Below are 18611 nucleotides of genomic sequence, written 5' to 3' on the forward strand. Positions count from 1 at the left end.
GACGGCTGGTCCAAGCCAAGGCAATGCCGACACCTGGATTAGAGACCGGAGTCTCTCGCATTGGTGACGAGTGCAATCTCCACTGCGCCACCCAGCCGCTGACTCAATTTTTTTTTATATATATATTTTTTAATTTGTATTGTTTTTATTTATTATTAAAAAAAATTACATTTATTTAACCTTTATTTACCCAGGCAAGCAAGTAAGAACAAATTCCTATTTAATTTATTGTCAAAAGTATGCATAATGTTGTGTTAATTCCACGACAAGAGATGTGTAATGTTAATTACCTGAAATGATTCGTTTTTTTTGGGGGGGAAACCCTGCATATATCGGTATCGGTTGATATCGGTATTGGAAATTAAGAGTTGGACATTATCGGTATATCGGATATCGGTAAAAAAGCCAATATCGAACATCCCTAGTAAACACCTTTTAATTAGGGCAAGGTGGCGTTTAGGCCTTTATAACAAATGATTGTTTAGAGACATTTCACATGTTGGCAGCCGGGCCTGTGAGCAGAGCGGAGAGGGCCAGGGCCACATTCCTTAGTAGATAAAACTACGCTTTACTGCTGACTGCCTCCCAATCGCATGCCTAGCCCTCAGACTATTCTCCCCCCTAAGCCCCCTCACATCCCTCCCTCTCCCCCTTTCTTCTCTCTCACCCTCTGGTTCTCACTCTTCCTTTCTCTTTTTCCCTCTATCCCTTATTTATTGTTGTCCTTGTATACTATTGCTACTGTCATTTTGTATTTTATTTACATGTACAGCCTCCCCCCCCCCCCTTCCCACAAAAGGCCTTTGCTTTTTGGACAGGCTGCTTTTGTATATAAGAATTTGTTCTTAATTGCTTGCCTGGATAAATAAAGGTTAAAATATAAAGAAAATAAAGAAAATATGTATGGCTCTGGTGCTCCACACTCCAGGGGGATGTTGTCTATGGTAGTAAGTCATACTGGCCGGCAGCGGAACTAGTAATAGTAGGTAAGGGATATATAGCATCTACAAATTCGTAAAAAGGATTATGTGCAGATATGTACAGACAGATGATAAATATATAAATATACAGTATATACAGCATTATTGTACATGCCATCATACAGAGTTCTATGGGTTATGTGCAGGTGTATGAGTAGGTCTATAGAGCTCTATGGGTTATGTGCAGGTGTATAGGGCTGTCCCCGAAGCCTGTATTTGGGATTCGAACTTCGTCAGGGTTTTTCGAACGGACGTTCAAACCTTCGTTTTTAATTAAAAAATAAACATTTAAAAATGTTTAGTTATTTAATTTTTTATAAATATCCTCAAACAAAATCCTCAATTTGAATAAAGTAATTAATCTGATTAAATGAGTCTTTTTTTTATTAAATCAACTTTCTTTAATGAATATAACTCATCAGTATTTTTTTAATACTATAATATTAGTGTAGCCTAATCTTTGTCTGCAACTGTGAAGAAAACACCCATTGGTTTCAACAGAATGAATACACATAAAAAGAAATTGATAATTTTTTTTTAATTCGAATGTTGATTTAGAATTCGAATGCCAACGTAACGAACGAAGGTCCGAACGAAGGTCCGAACGTTCAAACGTTTGGGCTCAGCCCTAGTGTACAGTATGAGTAGGTATATAGAGCTCTATGGGTTATGAGTAGTTATACAACGGCATGCAAATTTCTCGATTCTGATTGGCCATTCACACGTCTTTATTGGCAACAATCCACGGTCCTGGGCTCAGGACCCGCCCACAACCGAATCACATAACCCTCCCCGGCTCACTCCGGGAGAAAACAAGATCGCGGACAACAAATGGTTATGTTGAAAGCACCATAACGACTAAATATGAAGCGATTCTGTCAAGGGGAATGTGTTAGCCCTTTAAACAATGTTGGATGATGTAATTGATGGGTCTTGAGTCAATCTAGAACAAAAGAAAAATCGCGGTTTGATTGATAGATTAATTGATTGATTTAAATTTCTACTTCCTTCTTTCTACTGACTGCAGCGTTCTCTCTCACACTGTCCGACGCTGGCGTACCCACAAACACACACACACACATACACACACACACACACACATACACACACACACGCACGCACACACACACACACTGTGACACACACACACACACACGCACACACACACACACACACACACACACTCCTGTCTGCAACAGCGGGGGAGTCAGACTGAGAGAGAAGCAGCGCTGTTTTAAGTGAGCATGGTCTATTGAATTGATTGATTGGTTGATTGCTAATTTTATTACTGTACCCCTGGTTTCCAACTGGTTAAGTTTAGGCTAAAAGAAATAAATAAAAAAATAGGGCGAAGAAAACGTTTTTTTCCTATAGGGCAAAGAAAACGTTTTAATTTGTTTTACCTACTTTATATAGAAGCATCTAAGAATGAAGTTCTATGGAAAGTAGGTCTGCATTCCCTTAACAATTGTGTGTATTGAGCCGTACTGTATTGTACCCATTCTGCATATGGTAATAAAATGTTCAATCAATCATTCCAATAATACACAGTTGGATGTGTTAGTTGGTTGGATGCACTTCAAGCTGCTTCCACATGAGGCAACTTCTCTCAATCATTCCAATAATACACAGTTGGATGTGTTAGTTTGGTTGGATGCACTTCAAGCTGCTTCCACATGGAGGCAACTTGTCTTTTTTGTAGTTGTGGGAACAACTTTTTCTGGCGGATGGTTTTTTCAATAAATCTTCGATTAATGTGTGTTTATTGTATAGAAATAAGGTTGGATGAATCTGGCAGTTGTATAAAAGCTTTACACCACGTGCAGTCGTGGTTTGTGACCAATAAACCATGCCTAGGGGGGTCTAACGACCACCCCTAGGCATGGTTTATTGGTCACAAACCACTCCTGCGTGTGATGTAATGCTTAAGTATAGACCGTAATTCCTCTAATAGTAACCGGTATTCAATTAAAAGCCGGGTCTCTATTAATGACCGGGTGCGCTGTTGAGCTAAGCAATTATAAGCCGGCCTCCTAATCAGGCCTGTACACTGCGATGATATGATCGCGAATTGCCCCTTTAATTGGCCGTTGCGATTGGTAAATATTATCTGGGGGCGGGCTTGCGAGTAGTGCTTTCAAGCCTTGCATTCGCATTACACTCCTAAATTATCCAAGGCGTGTGATGACGCCACTCACGCGAGCTGTCAGTGCGACACAATGTCGTGGTGCTATGAAAGAATCTGTCGGCAATGAATGAACTTACTGCGATCACCGATAGCCTGAGTGAAAAAAAAGATTTGCGCGGAGTGAATCTGGGTCACGCTATATACTTGGAACTTGTAGTCTATCGTGCGATTAAAGACCATGTCCCTGTCTGCGTAGTCTATACATCCAACACCAAATCCCATAATTCCTAGCGAAACGAAACTGAATGTGGGCTCTCTTCCTTTCAATATGAGCTATTGCATCGCCAAAGAAGCACCTCATTTCAATACATTTAAGACGCAAAAAAGACGGAGTGGATATCAGTCCATCTTATGACAACCACGTCCGATGTGGAGAGATGATAAGATGATGATGATTGACGTGATGATGTGATGATTGATTGACGGGGACACGGAAACTTCTAACGTTCAGGATCAGCCATGCATTACGTGAGTACCCCACTATTAGGACGTGAAATACTGTCTACTTAAATTGACACCGCGGATCAATAAAGTATCAACCTATCTATCCAATAATGAGACGATATGCAAATAATATAATACTAATAATTGTCGGTTCCCCGTATATGAAATGAAATGACTGCTGGTAAAATCACTGTTTATTTCTCGTTTTGCATAGTATTACATTCCACTTCTATAAACAATCAAAGTCCTACCGTAAGAGCCTCATACGAGTCAATTAAACCTTTTTTATTAGTCTTTCCTTCGAGCTAAGTTGGACTGAACATTTCACTGTCAAAAGCGCAAATGTAAATAAGGTTGCGTTGCAACAGTTTTCAAAATAAAGGTCATATATACAAATACCTCTCAATTCTTATATAAAAAAAGTCCCGGATATACATAAACATTAATTGGCATAGATCTCTATAAACGGCCCAACACATTGATCACTTTAGGCACACACTGAAACCAGTAACATCACAAATATGAAGCAGGTAATTACCCATACAAATAATAAACCTTTCATGAGGTTATTTACAATAATAATAATTCATTTGATTTCTAAAGCACTTTTCATTGTGAAACAAATGTATGCAGAGTTTCTTCTCCTCCTGATTAATGGTGTGTGTGTGTTGTGATGATCTCATTCAAGGAGCACTACACAAGCGCGCGCGCACACACACACAGTTTGTTGTTTTTGTTCTATTAGTCATTTACACACTCTCAGTTGGTTCATTATAAAAGATACAAACCTGAAAACAAACGCACTTAAATGTTAAATAAAAGGACCACAGTAATGAGGCAGGAGGAACATATTTTTTTTAATAATGGTAAAATTGTTATTAAAAAATTTGCCCCTAAAAAATATTTTTTGCCCCTAAATTTCTCATTTAGGGGCAAGTGTGCCCCTAGTGAAAAAGCTTAGCGTACAGCCCTGCTCCTAATACAAGCCGGGTTTCATGTATATTAGAGGAATTACGGTATTTCCCTCAACGGATTTACCATAGGCAATATATTTTGTTATTGTTATATGCTGGCCTGGCTGTGCAATAAATACCATATAATGGTATGGTGTTAAATGTTTACCAAGAGAGTAAGCCTACCTCAGAATTGTATAAAACGAAGTTATTATTATTATACCAGTATTGTGATTGCACTATTTTACTTTATTTAACTTTTTTTGACCACCTGTAATTGCACTCCGTATTTCATACAGTAGTTGGTTTCAATAAATGAACCCAGTACATTTGACTGGGTTCAAACTGACACAAAATGTTGATTTATTCATTATGATCTGTTTGAAAATTTGAAATATAGGCCTCTCTCTTATACATGCCTCCTCCTAATACAAGCCTGGTATCCGCTACAGTTGAAACAAATACAAGCCGGGGTTACTATTAGAGGAATTACGGTAGAGCTCTATGGGTTATGTGTAGGGATGCCCCGATCGATCGGCCACCGATCGTTATCGGCCGATAATCAGTATAAATATGCGATCGGGGAATTCCGATAATGAGTCATATTCGCCGATCGCGGAAACTGATCAAGTGGATATCTCACTCGCTTGTCTCAGACGCACAGGACCTGCAAACTGCTCCTCCTCCCTAGCCCCGCCCGCCCCTGTGTAGAGTTTGTAAACAAAGAGGTGCGGCTCCTCTGCTTGAGTCTGTAGTGCAGGGGTGGCCAACCAGTCAGAGACTAAGAGCCACAAAAAAATGACTGTGGTACCACAAAGAGCCACACCATATACCAGCGTTTCTCAACCTTTTTTTTCAGTCACGGCACTCTTCATGTGTTTATAGGTCTCACCCTCTGGCCTCTGAAGTTGCTAATGTCTTTTTTATTTGGGCCTCACAGGGTTAAAAGTACCCTGTGAGACCCACGGTTGCAAAATTACAAAATCACTTTTAGCCATTTAAAAAAATAATGTTTATTTAAAAAATGTTAAAGGGGAACTATTTTACTATTTCTTTCACTATTTGGGCACTTTTACACAATTCCTGTGAGTCTATGGAACACCTAGGTTTTTTTCAAAAAAAATGCATTGTTTTGTATTTCTAATCAAGTACTAAAAACCGCATTTTTCTACCTCAAGATCTTAAGCCGTTTTGAGGCTGGGCTCCAACCACTGTGTGGCCTGGTGCCAACTGCCACATCAACTGCCACATTATTATGCAGCTGAGAAATCTCTGACATCACAGATATGCACATTTTCAGATGACTCAGTTCAGTGAGGGTGAATATTGTGAGAGGAGAATTGGAAGAATTCGCCAATATGAGAATTAGAGACATATATCCTATTAATATAAGTCCACATAGCTAAGAAACAATGGTAAACACTGAAAAAAGCCATTTATAAGATAGTTTCCCTTTAAGCACATGTATAGTCAATTGGTCCTGTTGTTCAGCCTCACAATGCTATTTGATAGTAAATGTGTTTATATGTCCCACCCTCTGGCCTCTGAAGTTGCTAATTTCTTTTTAATTTGGGCCTCACAGGGTTAACCTCTTAAGCCCGAGATATACAGTAAAAGTGTATATTTTCAGCATTATGTTTGTTTACCAATTATTTTAACTGTTATTAGTGAAATATAAGATTATAGAAATCTCAGGGCATTGAGTCGGAAACCGGCGCATATTGACAGGAGGAAGTGGCACAGCCAAAAGTGAGTGTAGTTTAATTTCTCTTATTTTTTGGGATTATCTCCCACAAACCTGAACGTTATTGCCATAAAACAGAACGCAGTTAGTTTCTCTACCTTTCTGTGAACGTCTTGCAAAAAACGGTGTTGCAATATGATGAAGAATGGTGGAGAAATTTACATTATAAAAAAGATGGCAGAATTCAGTACTGTATCTACAAAACCTTCTGTTTAATCATCTTCCCTTTATTCATTTGCTTAGATTTTTCAGGTCTGGTCAATTTTAGCATGGTGTTATTTACAGTCAAAGATAATTTTTTTTTTTTAAATAGAATTGATATTCTCCTTTGGTTCATTACAATTTACTCAAGCCTAGTAACAGACACACTATTTCTGACACTGATCCATATTATGTCCCTAGATTCAGATACCAAGAACATGCAAATGGACCATTTAAAAAAAAATCGTAAATGTTTATTCTACGTCCTTATGGAATGAGTGACATAAAAAAAAAAAAGTAAAAAAAAAAAAAAAAAGTAAAAAGATTTTTTTTTTATTTATTTTTTTTATTTTTTTTTATTTTTTTTATGGATGGAAGAGCCGCACATTGACGGGCAAAGAGCCGCATGCGGCTCGCGAGCCGCGGGTTGGCCACCCCTGCTGTAGTGCATTCGACCTGCGCTAACGTTAGCTACCTAGCTATCGTTACTGTTTAAACAAAATTACCCAGTCAACTATTCACGTTTAGTAGGCATTGTCTAACGGTATTTAGCCGGCTAGCTACCGATAGCTCCTGATATCAACAAATGATCCAGAAAATCTAGTAGTCCATGTTCATACCTCCGGTAGCTTGCGTTAGCTTGCGTTAGCTGAGGTTAGTTTACTGTTCAAAACGAAATGTCCCATTGAACTAAAGTTCTGTCTTAACGTCATCTAGCCGGCTAGCAGTAGCTACAGATAGCTCTTGATATCAATGTCTTATAACATTGATTTAATGCGTATTCGAGCTGAGGGCTTGCTGAATGTGAAATGACCAAAGCATAACGTTACCAATAGGGTCCCGCTGCAGCGCCGGAGAATCCTTTTTGGAGCTGGAGGCTACTAGAGTACACACAGATAGTGGAGCTGTTTGCAGATAGCGAGCATTTTGACTTGTTGCGTGGTGGCGATGTCTCGCAGATAATACAAGTACAAGTCTAATTATATACTATATATATTTTATTAAAAAAAAAAAAAAAAAAACTTTTTATATAAAATAATTTTTAATTTCTTTTTAATCAAAAACGATCGGTATCGGCCGATATGGCTCACGACGATCGGTGATCGGTATCGGTGGCAAAAAACGTGATCGGGGCATCCCTAGTTATGTGTGCAGGTGTGTATGACTGACCTCCGCTGACCACAGACGACCAGGTTCCCCCGGAGGAGGAGCTGCTCCTGGTGGGCGGAGCCGCCTGCACCTCTCCCGGTGCATTGTGGGAGATGAAGTCCACTCCCGGGGGGATTCCGGTGGTCCGGCAAGGGGGCACTCTGTGAGCACGGGGCGTCCGTTGGGACTTGGGGGACATCCTAGGGGGACCTGTGTAGAGAGAGGGCAGGAGAGAGAGAGAGAGAAATGGAGAGAAAGAGTGAGAGAAAGAGGCAGGAGAGAGAGATTTAGAGAGAAAGAGAAAGAGGCAGGAGAGAAAGATGGAGAAATGTAGTTTCTCGTTTTATAAAACGTGGTTTTCCTTGTCTAAGCAAATACTGTGATATATATCAATATCTAAAATCTAATAGTGATTTTATTTATCACCCATCCCGGTGATGGCACTTGAAACAAGATTTTGAGGCAACGCGGAGAAGCGTCGGTAACCTGGTGAGAGAGACCAGAGTGGAGAGAACATCCTCAGACTATCATGGCTCTGGTCCTCACTTTAGACACAATGCATTTTGCCCCAAAATGTTGCCCGTGTCACGACCTCTAGACCCACAGTTACTGATGAGTGAGACACACTGAAGTCACCCTGAGGAGAGAGTGACCAAACAAACACTGTGCACACCATCACCACAGGGGGGGGGGGCACGAGGAGAGAGAGAGAGCGAGAGAGAACTAAGAGAGAGAGAACTAGGAGAGAGCACTAGGAGAGAGAGAGCACATTAGGAAAAGAGAACAAGGAGAGAGAGAGCACTAGGAGAGAGAGCACTAGGAGAGAACAAGGAGAGAGAGAGAGCAGTAGGAGAGAGAGCACTAGGAGAGAGAGCACTAGGAGAGAGAACAAGGAGAGAGAACAAGGAGAGAGAGAGCACTAGGAGAGAGAACAAGGAGAGAGCACTAGGAAAGAGAACAAAGAGAGAGAGAGCACTAGGAGAGAGAACAAGGAGAGAGAACAAGGAGAGAGAACAAGGAGAGAGAGAACAAGGAGAGAGAGAACAAGGAGAGAGAGCACTAGGAAAGAGAACAAGGAGAGAGAACACTAGGAGAGAGAACAAGGAGAAAGAGCACTAGGAAAGAGAACAAAGAGAGAGAGCACTAGGAAAGAGAACAAGGAGAGAGAGAGAGCACTAGGAAAGAGAAGAGAGAGAGCACTAGGAAAGAGAACAAAGAGAGAGAACAAGGAGAGAGAGAACAAGGAGAGAGAGAGAGAGAGAGAGAGAGAGAGAGAGAGAGAGAGAGAGAGAGAGAGAGAGAGAGAGAGAGAGAGAGAGAGAGATAGAGAGAGAGAACACTAGGAGAGAACAAGGAGAGAGCACTAGGAAAGAGAACAAAGAGAGAGAGCACTAGGAGAGAGAACAAAGAGAGAGAACACTAGGAGAGAGAACAAGGAGAGAGAGAACACTAGGAGAGAGAGCACTAGGAAAGAGAACAAAGAGAGCACTAGGAGAGAGGAGAGTGAGAGAGCACTAGGAAAGAGAACAATGAGAGAGAGAGCACTAGGAGAGAGAACAAGGAGAGAGAACAAGGAGAGAGCGAGAGCACTAGGAGAGAGAACAAGGAGAGAGAGAGCACTAGGAAAGAGAACAAAGAGAGAGAGCACTAGGAGAGAGAACAAGGAGAGAGAGAACAAGGAGAGAGATAGCACTAGGAGAGAACAAGGAGAGAGAGAGAACACTAGGAGAGAGAACGAGAGAGAGAGCACTAGGAGAGAGAACAAGGAGAGAGAGCACTAGGAGAGAGAACAAGGAGAGAGAGCACTAGGAGAGAGAACAAGGAGAGAGAACACTAGGAGAGAGAACAAGGAGAGAGCGAGAACACTAGGAGAGAGAACAAGGAGAGAGAGAACACTAGGAGAGAGAACAAGGAGAGAGAGAACACTAGGAGAGAGAACAAGGAGAGAGAGCACTAGGAGAGAGAGAACACTAGGAGAGAGAACAAGGAGAGAGAGAGCACTAGGAGAGAGAACAAGGAGAGAGAGAGAACACTAGGAGAGAGAACAAGGAGAGAGAGAGCACTAGGAGAGAGAACACTAGGAGAGAGAACAAGGAGAGAGAACACTAGGAGAGAGCAAGGAGAGAGAGAGCACTAGGAAAGAGAACAAAGAGAGAGAGCACTAGGAGAGAGAACAAAGAGAGAGAGAACACTAGGAGAGAGAACAAGGAGAGAGAGAACACTAGGAGAGAGAGCACTAGGAAAGAGAACAAAGAGAGAGCACTAGGAGAGAGGAGTGAGAGAGCACTAGGAAAGAGAACAATGAGAGAGAGAGCACTAGGAGAGAGAACAAGGAGAGAGAACAAGGAGAGAGCGAGAGCACTAGGAGAGAGAACAAGGAGAGAGAGAGCACTAGGAAAGAGAAAAAAGAGAGAGCACTAGGAGAGAGAACAAGGAGAGAGAGAACAAGGAGAGAGAGAACAAGGAGAGAGAGAACAAGGAGAGAGAGAGCACTAGGAAAGAGAACAAGGAGAGAGAGAACACTAGGAGAGAGAACAAGGAGAGAGAGCACTAGGAAAGAGAACAAAGAGAGAGAGCACTAGGAAAGAGAACAAGGAGAGAGAGAGAGCACTAGGAAAGAGAAGAGAGAGAGCACTAGGAAAGAGAACAAAGAGAGAGAACAAGGAGAGAGAGAACACTAGGAGAGAGAACAAGGAGAGAGAGAGAGAGAGAGAGAGAGAGAGAGAGAGAGAGAGAGAGAGAGAGAGATAGATAGAGAGAGAGAGAACACTAGGAGAGAACAAGGAGAGAGCACTAGGAAAGAGAACAAAGAGAGAGAGCACTAGGAGAGAGAACAAAGAGAGAGAGAACACTAGGAGAGAGAACAAGGAGAGAGAGAACACTAGGAGAGAGAGCACTAGGAAAGAGAACAAAGAGAGAGCACTAGGAGAGAGAACAATGAGAGAGAGAGCACTAGGAGAGAGAACAAGGAGAGAGAACAAGGAGAGAGCGAGAGCACTAGGAGAGAGAACAAGGAGAGAGAGCACTAGGAAAGAGAACAAAGAGAGAGAGCACTAGGAGAGAGAACAATGAGAGAGAGAGCACTAGGAGAGAGAACAAGGAGAGAGAACAAGGAGAGAGCGAGAGCACTAGGAGAGAGAACAAGGAGAGAGAGAGCACTAGGAAAGAGAACAAAGAGAGAGCACTAGGAGAGAGAACAAGGAGAGAGAGAACAAGGAGAGAGAGAACAAGGAGAGAGAGAACAAGGAGAGAGAGAGCACTAGGAAAGAGAACAAGGAGAGAGAGAACACTAGGAGAGAGAACAAGGAGAGAGAGCACTAGGAAAGAGAACAAAGAGAGAGAGCACTAGGAAAGAGAACAAGGAGAGAGAGAGAGCACTAGGAAAGAGAAGAGAGAGAGCACTAGGAAAGAGAACAAAGAGAGAGAACAAGGAGAGAGAGAACACTAGGAGAGAGAACAAGGAGAGAGAGAGAGAGAGAGAGAGAGAGAGAGAGAGAGAGAGAGAGAGAGATAGATAGAGAGAGAGAGAACACTAGGAGAGAACAAGGAGAGAGCACTAGGAAAGAGAACAAAGAGAGAGAGCACTAGGAGAGAGAACAAAGAGAGAGAGAACACTAGGAGAGAGAACAAGGAGAGAGAGAACACTAGGAGAGAGAGCACTAGGAAAGAGAACAAAGAGAGAGCACTAGGAGAGAGGAGAGTGAGAGAGCACTAGGAAAGAGAACAATGAGAGAGAGAGCACTAGGAGAGAGAACAAGGAGAGAGAACAAGGAGAGAGCGAGAGCACTAGGAGAGAGAACAAGGAGAGAGAGCACTAGGAAAGAGAACAAAGAGAGAGAGCACTAGGAGAGAGAACAAGGAGAGAGAGAACAAGGAGAGAGATAGCACTAGGAGAGAACAAGGAGAGAGAGAGAACACTAGGAGAGAGAACAAGGAGAGAGAGCACTAGGAGAGAGAACAAGGAGAGAGAGAGCACTAGGAGAGAGAACAAGGAGAGAGCACTAGGAGAGAGAACAAGGAGAGAGAGCACTAGGAGAGAGAACAAGGAGAGAGAGCACTAGGAGAGAGAACAAGGAGAGAGAGCACTAGGAGAGAGAACAAGGAGAGAGAACAAGGAGAGAGAGAACAAGGAGAGAGAACAAGGAGAGAGAGAACACTAGGAGAGAGAACAAGGAGAGAGAGCACTAGGAGAGAGAACAAGGAGAGAGCGAGAACACTAGGAGAGAGAACAAGGAGAGAGAACACTAGGAGAGAGAACAAGGAGAGAGCGAGAACACTAGGAGAGAGAACAAGGAGAGAGAGAACACTAGGAGAGAGAACAAGGAGAGAGAGAACACTAGGAGAGAGAACAAGGAGAGAGAGCACTAGGAGAGAGAACACTAGGAGAGAGAACAAGGAGAGAGAGAGCACTAGGAGAGAGAACAAGGAGAGAGAGAACACTAGGAGAGAGAACAAGGAGAGAGAGAGCACTAGGAGAGAGAACACTAGGAGAGAGAACAAGGAGAGAGAGAGAACACTAGGAGAGAGAACACTAGGAGAGAGAACACTAGGAGAGAGAACAAGGAGAGAGAGAACACTAGGAGAGAACAAGGAGAGAGAGAGCACTAGGAAAGAGAACAAAGAGAGAGCACTAGGAGAGAGAACAAAGAGAGAGAGAACACTAGGAGAGAGAACAAGGAGAGAGAGAACACTAGGAGAGAGAGCACTAGGAAAGAGAACAAAGAGAGAGCACTAGGAGAGAGGAGAGTGAGAGAGCACTAGGAAAGAGAACAATGAGAGAGAGAGCACTAGGAGAGAGAACAAGGAGAGAGAACAAGGAGAGAGCGAGAGCACTAGGAGAGAGAACAAGGAGAGAGAGAGCACTAGGAAAGAGAACAAAGAGAGAGAGCACTAGGAGAGAGAACAAGGAGAGAGAGAACAAGGAGAGAGATAGCACTAGGGGAGAACAAGGAGAGAGAGAGAACACTAGGAGAGAGAACGAGAGAGAGAGCACTAGGAGAGAGAACAAGGAGAGAGAGCACTAGGAGAGAGAACAAGGAGAGAGAGCACTAGGAGAGAGAACAAGGAGAGAGAACACTAGGAGAGAGAACAAGGAGAGAGCGAGAACACTAGGAGAGAGAACAAGGAGAGAGAGAACACTAGGAGAGAGAACAAGGAGAGAGAGAACACTAGGAGAGAACAAGGAGAGAGAGCACTAGGAGAGAGAGAACACTAGGAAAGAGAACAAGGAGAGATAGAGAACACTAGGAGAGAGAGAGCACTAGGAGAGAGAACAAGGAGAGAGAGAGAACACTAGGAGAGAGAACAAGGAGAGAGAGAGCACTAGGAGAGAGAACACTAGGAGAGAGAACAAGGAGAGAGAGAGAACACTAGGAGAGAGAACACTAGGAGAGAGAACACTAGGAGAGAGAACAGGGAGAGAGAGAACACTAGGAGAGAGCAAGGAGAGAGAGAGCACTAGGAAAGAGAACAAAGAGAGAGAGCACTAGGAGAGAGAACAAAGAGAGAGAGAACACTAGGAGAGAGAACAAGGAGAGAGAGAACACTAGGAGAGAGAGCACTAGGAAAGAGAACAAAGAGAGAGCACTAGGAGAGAGGAGTGAGAGAGCACTAGGAAAGAGAACAATGAGAGAGAGAGCACTAGGAGAGAGAACAAGGAGAGAGAACAAGGAGAGAGCGAGAGCACTAGGAGAGAGAACAAGGAGAGAGAGAGCACTAGGAAAGAGAACAAAGAGAGAGAGAGCACTAGGAGAGAGAACAAGGAGAGAGAGAACAAGGAGAGAGAGAACAAGGAGAGAGAGAGCACTAAGAAAGAGAACAAGGAGAGAGAGAACACTAGGAGAGAGAACAAGGAGAGAGAGCACTAGGAAAGAGAACAAAGAGAGAGAGCACTAGGATAGAGAACAAGGAGAGAGAGAGAGCACTAGGAAAGAGAAGAGAGAGAGCACTAGGAAAGAGAACAAAGAGAGAGAACAAGGAGAGAGAGAACACTAGGAGAGAGAACAAGGAGAGAGAGAGAGAGAGAGAGAGAGAGAGAGAGAGAGAGAGATAGAGATAGAGAGAGAGAACACTAGGAGAGAACAAGGAGAGAGCACTAGGAAAGAGAACAAAGAGAGAGAGCACTAGGAGAGAGAACAAAGAGAGAGAGAACACTAGGAGAGAGAACAAGGAGAGAGAGAACACTAGGAGAGAGAGCACTAGGAAAGAGAACAAAGAGAGAGCACTAGGAGAGAGGAGAGTGAGAGAGCACTAGGAAAGAGAACAATGAGAGAGAGAGCACTAGGAGAGAGAACAAGGAGAGAGAACAAGGAGAGAGCGAGAGCACTAGGAGAGAGAACAAGGAGAGAGAGCACTAGGAAAGAGAACAAAGAGAGAGAACAAGGAGAGAGAGAACAAGGAGAGAGATAGCACTAGGAGAGAACAAGGAGAGAGAGAGAACACTAGGAGAGAGAACAAGGAGAGAGAGCACTAGGAGAGAGAACAAGGAGAGAGAGAGCACTAGGAGAGAGAACAAGGAGAGAGAGCACTAGGAGAGAGAACAAGGAGAGAGAGCACTAGGAGAGAGAACAAGGAGAGAGAGCACTAGGAGAGAGAACAAGGAGAGAGAGCACTAGGAGAGAGAACAAGGAGAGAGAACAAGGAGAGAGAGAACAAGGAGAGAGAACAAGGAGAGAGAGAACACTAGGAGAGAGAACAAGGAGAGAGAGCACTAGGAGAGAGAACAAGGAGAGAGCGAGAACACTAGGAGAGAGAACAAGGAGAGAGAACACTAGGAGAGAGAACAAGGAGAGAGCGAGAACACTAGGAGAGAGAACAAGGAGAGAGAGAACACTAGGAGAGAGAACAAGGAGAGAGAGAACACTAGGAGAGAGAACAAGGAGAGAGAGCACTAGGAGAGAGAACACTAGGAAAGAGAACAAGGAGAGAGAGAGCACTAGGAGAGAGAACAAGGAGAGAGAGAACACTAGGAGAGAGAACAAGGAGAGAGAGAGCACTAGGAGAGAGAACACTAGGAGAGAGAACAAGGAGAGAGAGAGAACACTAGGAGAGAGAACACTAGGAGAGAGAACACTAGGAGAGAGAACAAGGAGAGAGAGAACACTAGGAGAGAACAAGGAGAGAGAGAGCACTAGGAAAGAGAACAAAGAGAGAGCACTAGGAGAGAGAACAAAGAGAGAGAGAACACTAGGAGAGAGAACAAGGAGAGAGAGAACACTAGGAGAGAGAGAGCACTAGGAAAGAGAACAAAGAGAGAGCACTAGGAGAGAGGAGAGTGAGAGAGCACTAGGAAAGAGAACAATGAGAGAGAGAGGACTAGGAGAGAGAACAAGGAGAGAGAACAAGGAGAGAGCGAGAGCACTAGGAGAGAGAACAAGGAGAGAGAGAGCACTAGGAAAGAGAACAAAGAGAGAGAGCACTAGGAGAGAGAACAAGGAGAGAGAGAACAAGGAGAGAGATAGCACTAGGAGAGAACAAGGAGAGAGAGAGAACACTAGGAGAGAGAACAAGGAGAGAGCGAGAGCACTAGGAGAGAGAACAAGGAGAGAGAACAAGGAGAGAGAAAGAACAAGGAGAGAGAGAACAAGGAGAGAGAACAAGGAGAGAGAGAACACTAGGAGAGAGAACAAGGAGAGAGAGAACACTAGGAGAGAGAACAAGGAGAGAGAGCACTAGGAGAGAGAGAACACTAGGAAAGAGAACAAGGAGAGATAGAGAACTAGGAGAGAGAACACTAGGAGAGAGAGAGCACTAGGAGAGAGAACAAGGAGAGAGCACTAGGAGAGAGAGCAAGGAGAGAGAGAGCACTAGGAGAGAGAACACTAGGAGAGAGAACAAGGAGAGAGAGAGAGCACTAGGAGAGAGAGAGAACAAGGAGAGAACACTAGGAGAGAGAACACTAGGAAAGAGAACAAAGAACAAGGAGAGAGAGAACACTAGGAGAGAGAACGAGAGAGAGAACACTAGGAGAGAGAACAAAGAGAGAGAGAGCACTAGGAAAGAGAACAAAGAACAAGGAGAGAGAGAACACTAGGAGAGAGAACAGGAGAGAGAACACTAGGAGAGAGAACAAAGAGAGAGAGAGCACTAGGAAAGAGAACAAAGAACAAGGAGAGAGAGAGAGAGAACACTAGGAGAGAGAACACTAGGAGAGAGACCAAAGAGAGAGCACTAGGAGAGACCAAAGAGAGAGAGAACACTAGGGAAGAGAACAAAGAGAGCACTAGGAGAGAGAACGAGATAGAGAGAACACTAGGAGAGAGAACAAGGAGAGAGAGAGAACACTAGGAGAGCACTAGGAGAGAGAACAAGGAGAGAGAACACTAGGAGAGAGAACAAGGAGAGAGAGAGAACAAGGAGAGAGAGAGAACAAAGAGAGAGAGCACTAGGAGAGAGAGAGCACTAGGAGAGAGAACAAGGAGAGAGCACTAGGAGAGAACAAGGAGAGAGAGCACTAGGAGAGAGAACAAGGAGAGAGAGAGCACTAGGAGAGAGAACAAGGAGAGAGCACTAGGAGAGAGAACAAGGAGAGAGAGAGCACTAGGAGAGAGAACAAGGAGAGAGAACACTAGGAGAGAGAACAAGGAGAGAGAGCACTAGGAGAGAGAACAAGGAGAGCACTAGGAGAGAGAACAAGGAGAGAGAGAGCACTAGGAGAGAGAACAAGGAGAGAGAGCACTAGGAGAGAGAACAAGGAGAGAGCACTAGGAGAGAGAACAAGGAGAGAGAACACTAGGAAAGAACAAGGAGAGAGAGAGCACTAGGAGAGAGAACAAGGAGAGAGAACAAGGAGAGAGAGAACACTAGGAGAGAGAACAAGGAGAGAGAGCACTAGGAGAGAGAACAAGGAGAGAGAAAGAACACTAGGAGAGAGAACACTAGGAGAGAGAACAAGGAGAGAGAGCACTAGGAGAGAGAACAAGGAGAGAGAACACTAGGAGAGAGAACAAGGAGAGAGAGCACTAGGAGAGAGAACACTAGGAGAGAGAACAAGGAGAGAGAACAAGGAGAGAGAGAACACTAGGAGAGAGAACAAGGAGAGAGAGCACTAGGAGAGAGAACAAGGAGAGAGAAAGAACACTAGGAGAGAGAACACTAGGAGAGAGAACAAGGAGAGAGAGCACTAGGAGAGAGAACAAGGAGAGAGAACACTAGGAGAGAGAACAAGGAGAGAGAGCACTAGGAGAGAGAACATGGAGAGCACTAGGAGAGAGAACAAGGAGAGAGAGAGCACTAGGAGAGAGAACAAGGAGAGAGAGCACTAGGAGAGAGAACACGGAGAGAGCACTAGGAGAGAGAACAAGGAGAGAGAACACTAGGAAAGAACAAGGAGAGAGAGAGCACTAGGGGAGAGAACAAGGAGAGAGAGAACAAAGAGAGAGAGCACTAGGAGAGAGAACACTAGGAGAGAGAACAAGGAGAGAGAGCACTAGGAGAGAGAACAAGGAGAGCACTAGGAGAGAGAACAAGGAGAGAGAGAGCACTAGGAGAGAGAACAAGGAGAGAGAGCACTAGGAGAGAGAACAAGGAGAGAGCACTAGGAGAGAGAACAAGGAGAGAGAACACTAGGAAAGAACAAGGAGAGAGAGAGCACTAGGGGAGAGAACAAGGAGAGAGAGAACAAAGAGAGAGAGCACTAGGAGAGAGAACACTAGGAGAGAGAACAAGGAGAGAGAACAAGGAGAGAGAACAAGGAGAGAGAGAACACTAGGAGAGAGAACAAGGAGAGCACTAGGAGAGAGAACAAGGAGAGAGAAAGAACACTAGGAGAGAGAACACTAGGAGAGAGAACACTAGGAAAGAGAACAAAGAACAAGGAGAGAGAGAACACTAGGAGAGAGAACAAAGAGAGAGAGAGCACTAGGAAAGAGAACAAACAACAAGGAGAGAGACACTAGGAGAGAGACCAAAGAGAGAGAGCACTAGGAGAGAGACCAAAGAGAGAGAGAGCACTAGGAGAGAGAACAAAGAGAGAGAGAGAACACTAGGAAAGAGAACAAAGAGAGCACTAGGAGAGAACTAGGAGAGAGAGAGCACTAGGAAAGAGAACAAAGAGAGAGAACACTAGGAAAGAGAACAAAGAGAGAGAGCACTAGGAGAGAGAACAAGGAGAGAGAGAACACTAGGAGAGAGAACACTAGGAGAGAGAACAAGGAGAGAGAGCACTAGGAGAGAGAACAAGGAGAGAGAGAGAACACTAGGAGAGAGATCAAGGAGAGAGAGAGAACACTAGGAGAGAGATCAGGGAGAGAGAGCACTAGGAGAGAGAACAAGGAGAGAGAGAACACTAGGAGAGAGAACAAGGAGAGAGCACTAGGAGAGAGAACAAGGAGAGAGAAAGAACACTAGGAGAGAGAACAAGGAGAGAGAAAGAACACTAGGAGAGAGAACACTAGGAGAGAGAGAGCACTAGGAAAGAGAACAAAGAACAAGGAGAGAGAGAGAGAACACTAGGAGAGAGAACGAGAGAGAACACTAGGAGAGAGAACAAAGAGAGAGAGAGCACACTAGGAGAGAGAGAACACTAGGAGAGAGAACAAGGAGAGAGAGAGCACTAGGAAAGAGAACAAAGAGAGAGAGCACTAGGAGAGACCAAAGAGAGAGAGAGCACTAGGAGAGAGACCAAAGAGAGAGAGAGCACTAGGAGAGAGAACAAAGAGAGAGAGAACACTAGGAAAGAGAACAAAGAGAGCACTAGGAGAGAGAACAAGGAGAGAGAGAGCACTAGGAGAGCGAACAAAGAGAGAGAGAGAACACTAGGAAAGAGAACAAAGAGAGCACTAGGAGAGAGAACAAGGAGAGAGAGAGCACACTAGGAGAGAGAGAACACTAGGAGAGAGAACAAGGAGAGAGAGAGCACTAGGAAAGAGAACAAAGAGAGAGAGCACTAGGAGAGAGACCAAAGAGAGAGAGAGCACTAGGAGAGACCAAAGAGAGAGAGCACTAGGAGAGAG

The 18611-nt window shown here is 43.9% G+C and overlaps 1 protein-coding gene across 1 annotated transcript in view; it reads right to left on the minus strand.

Moving 5' to 3' along the window:
* The window catches only part of atxn2 (ataxin 2), a 250745-nt gene that overhangs the window by 74417 nt on the left and 157717 nt on the right, over nt 1-18611 (minus strand). Inside the window, exon 12 of the mRNA XM_084323938.1 lies at nt 7681-7869. Coding sequence (XP_084180064.1) covers nt 7681-7869 — 189 coding nt within the window. The remainder of the gene's footprint in view (nt 1-7680; nt 7870-18611) is intronic.

The sequence above is a fragment of the Notolepis coatsorum genome, assembly GCF_963971535.1.
Source record: "Notolepis coatsorum genome assembly, chromosome: 10".
In the NCBI taxonomy this organism is placed as follows: domain Eukaryota; kingdom Metazoa; phylum Chordata; class Actinopteri; order Aulopiformes; family Paralepididae; genus Notolepis; species Notolepis coatsorum.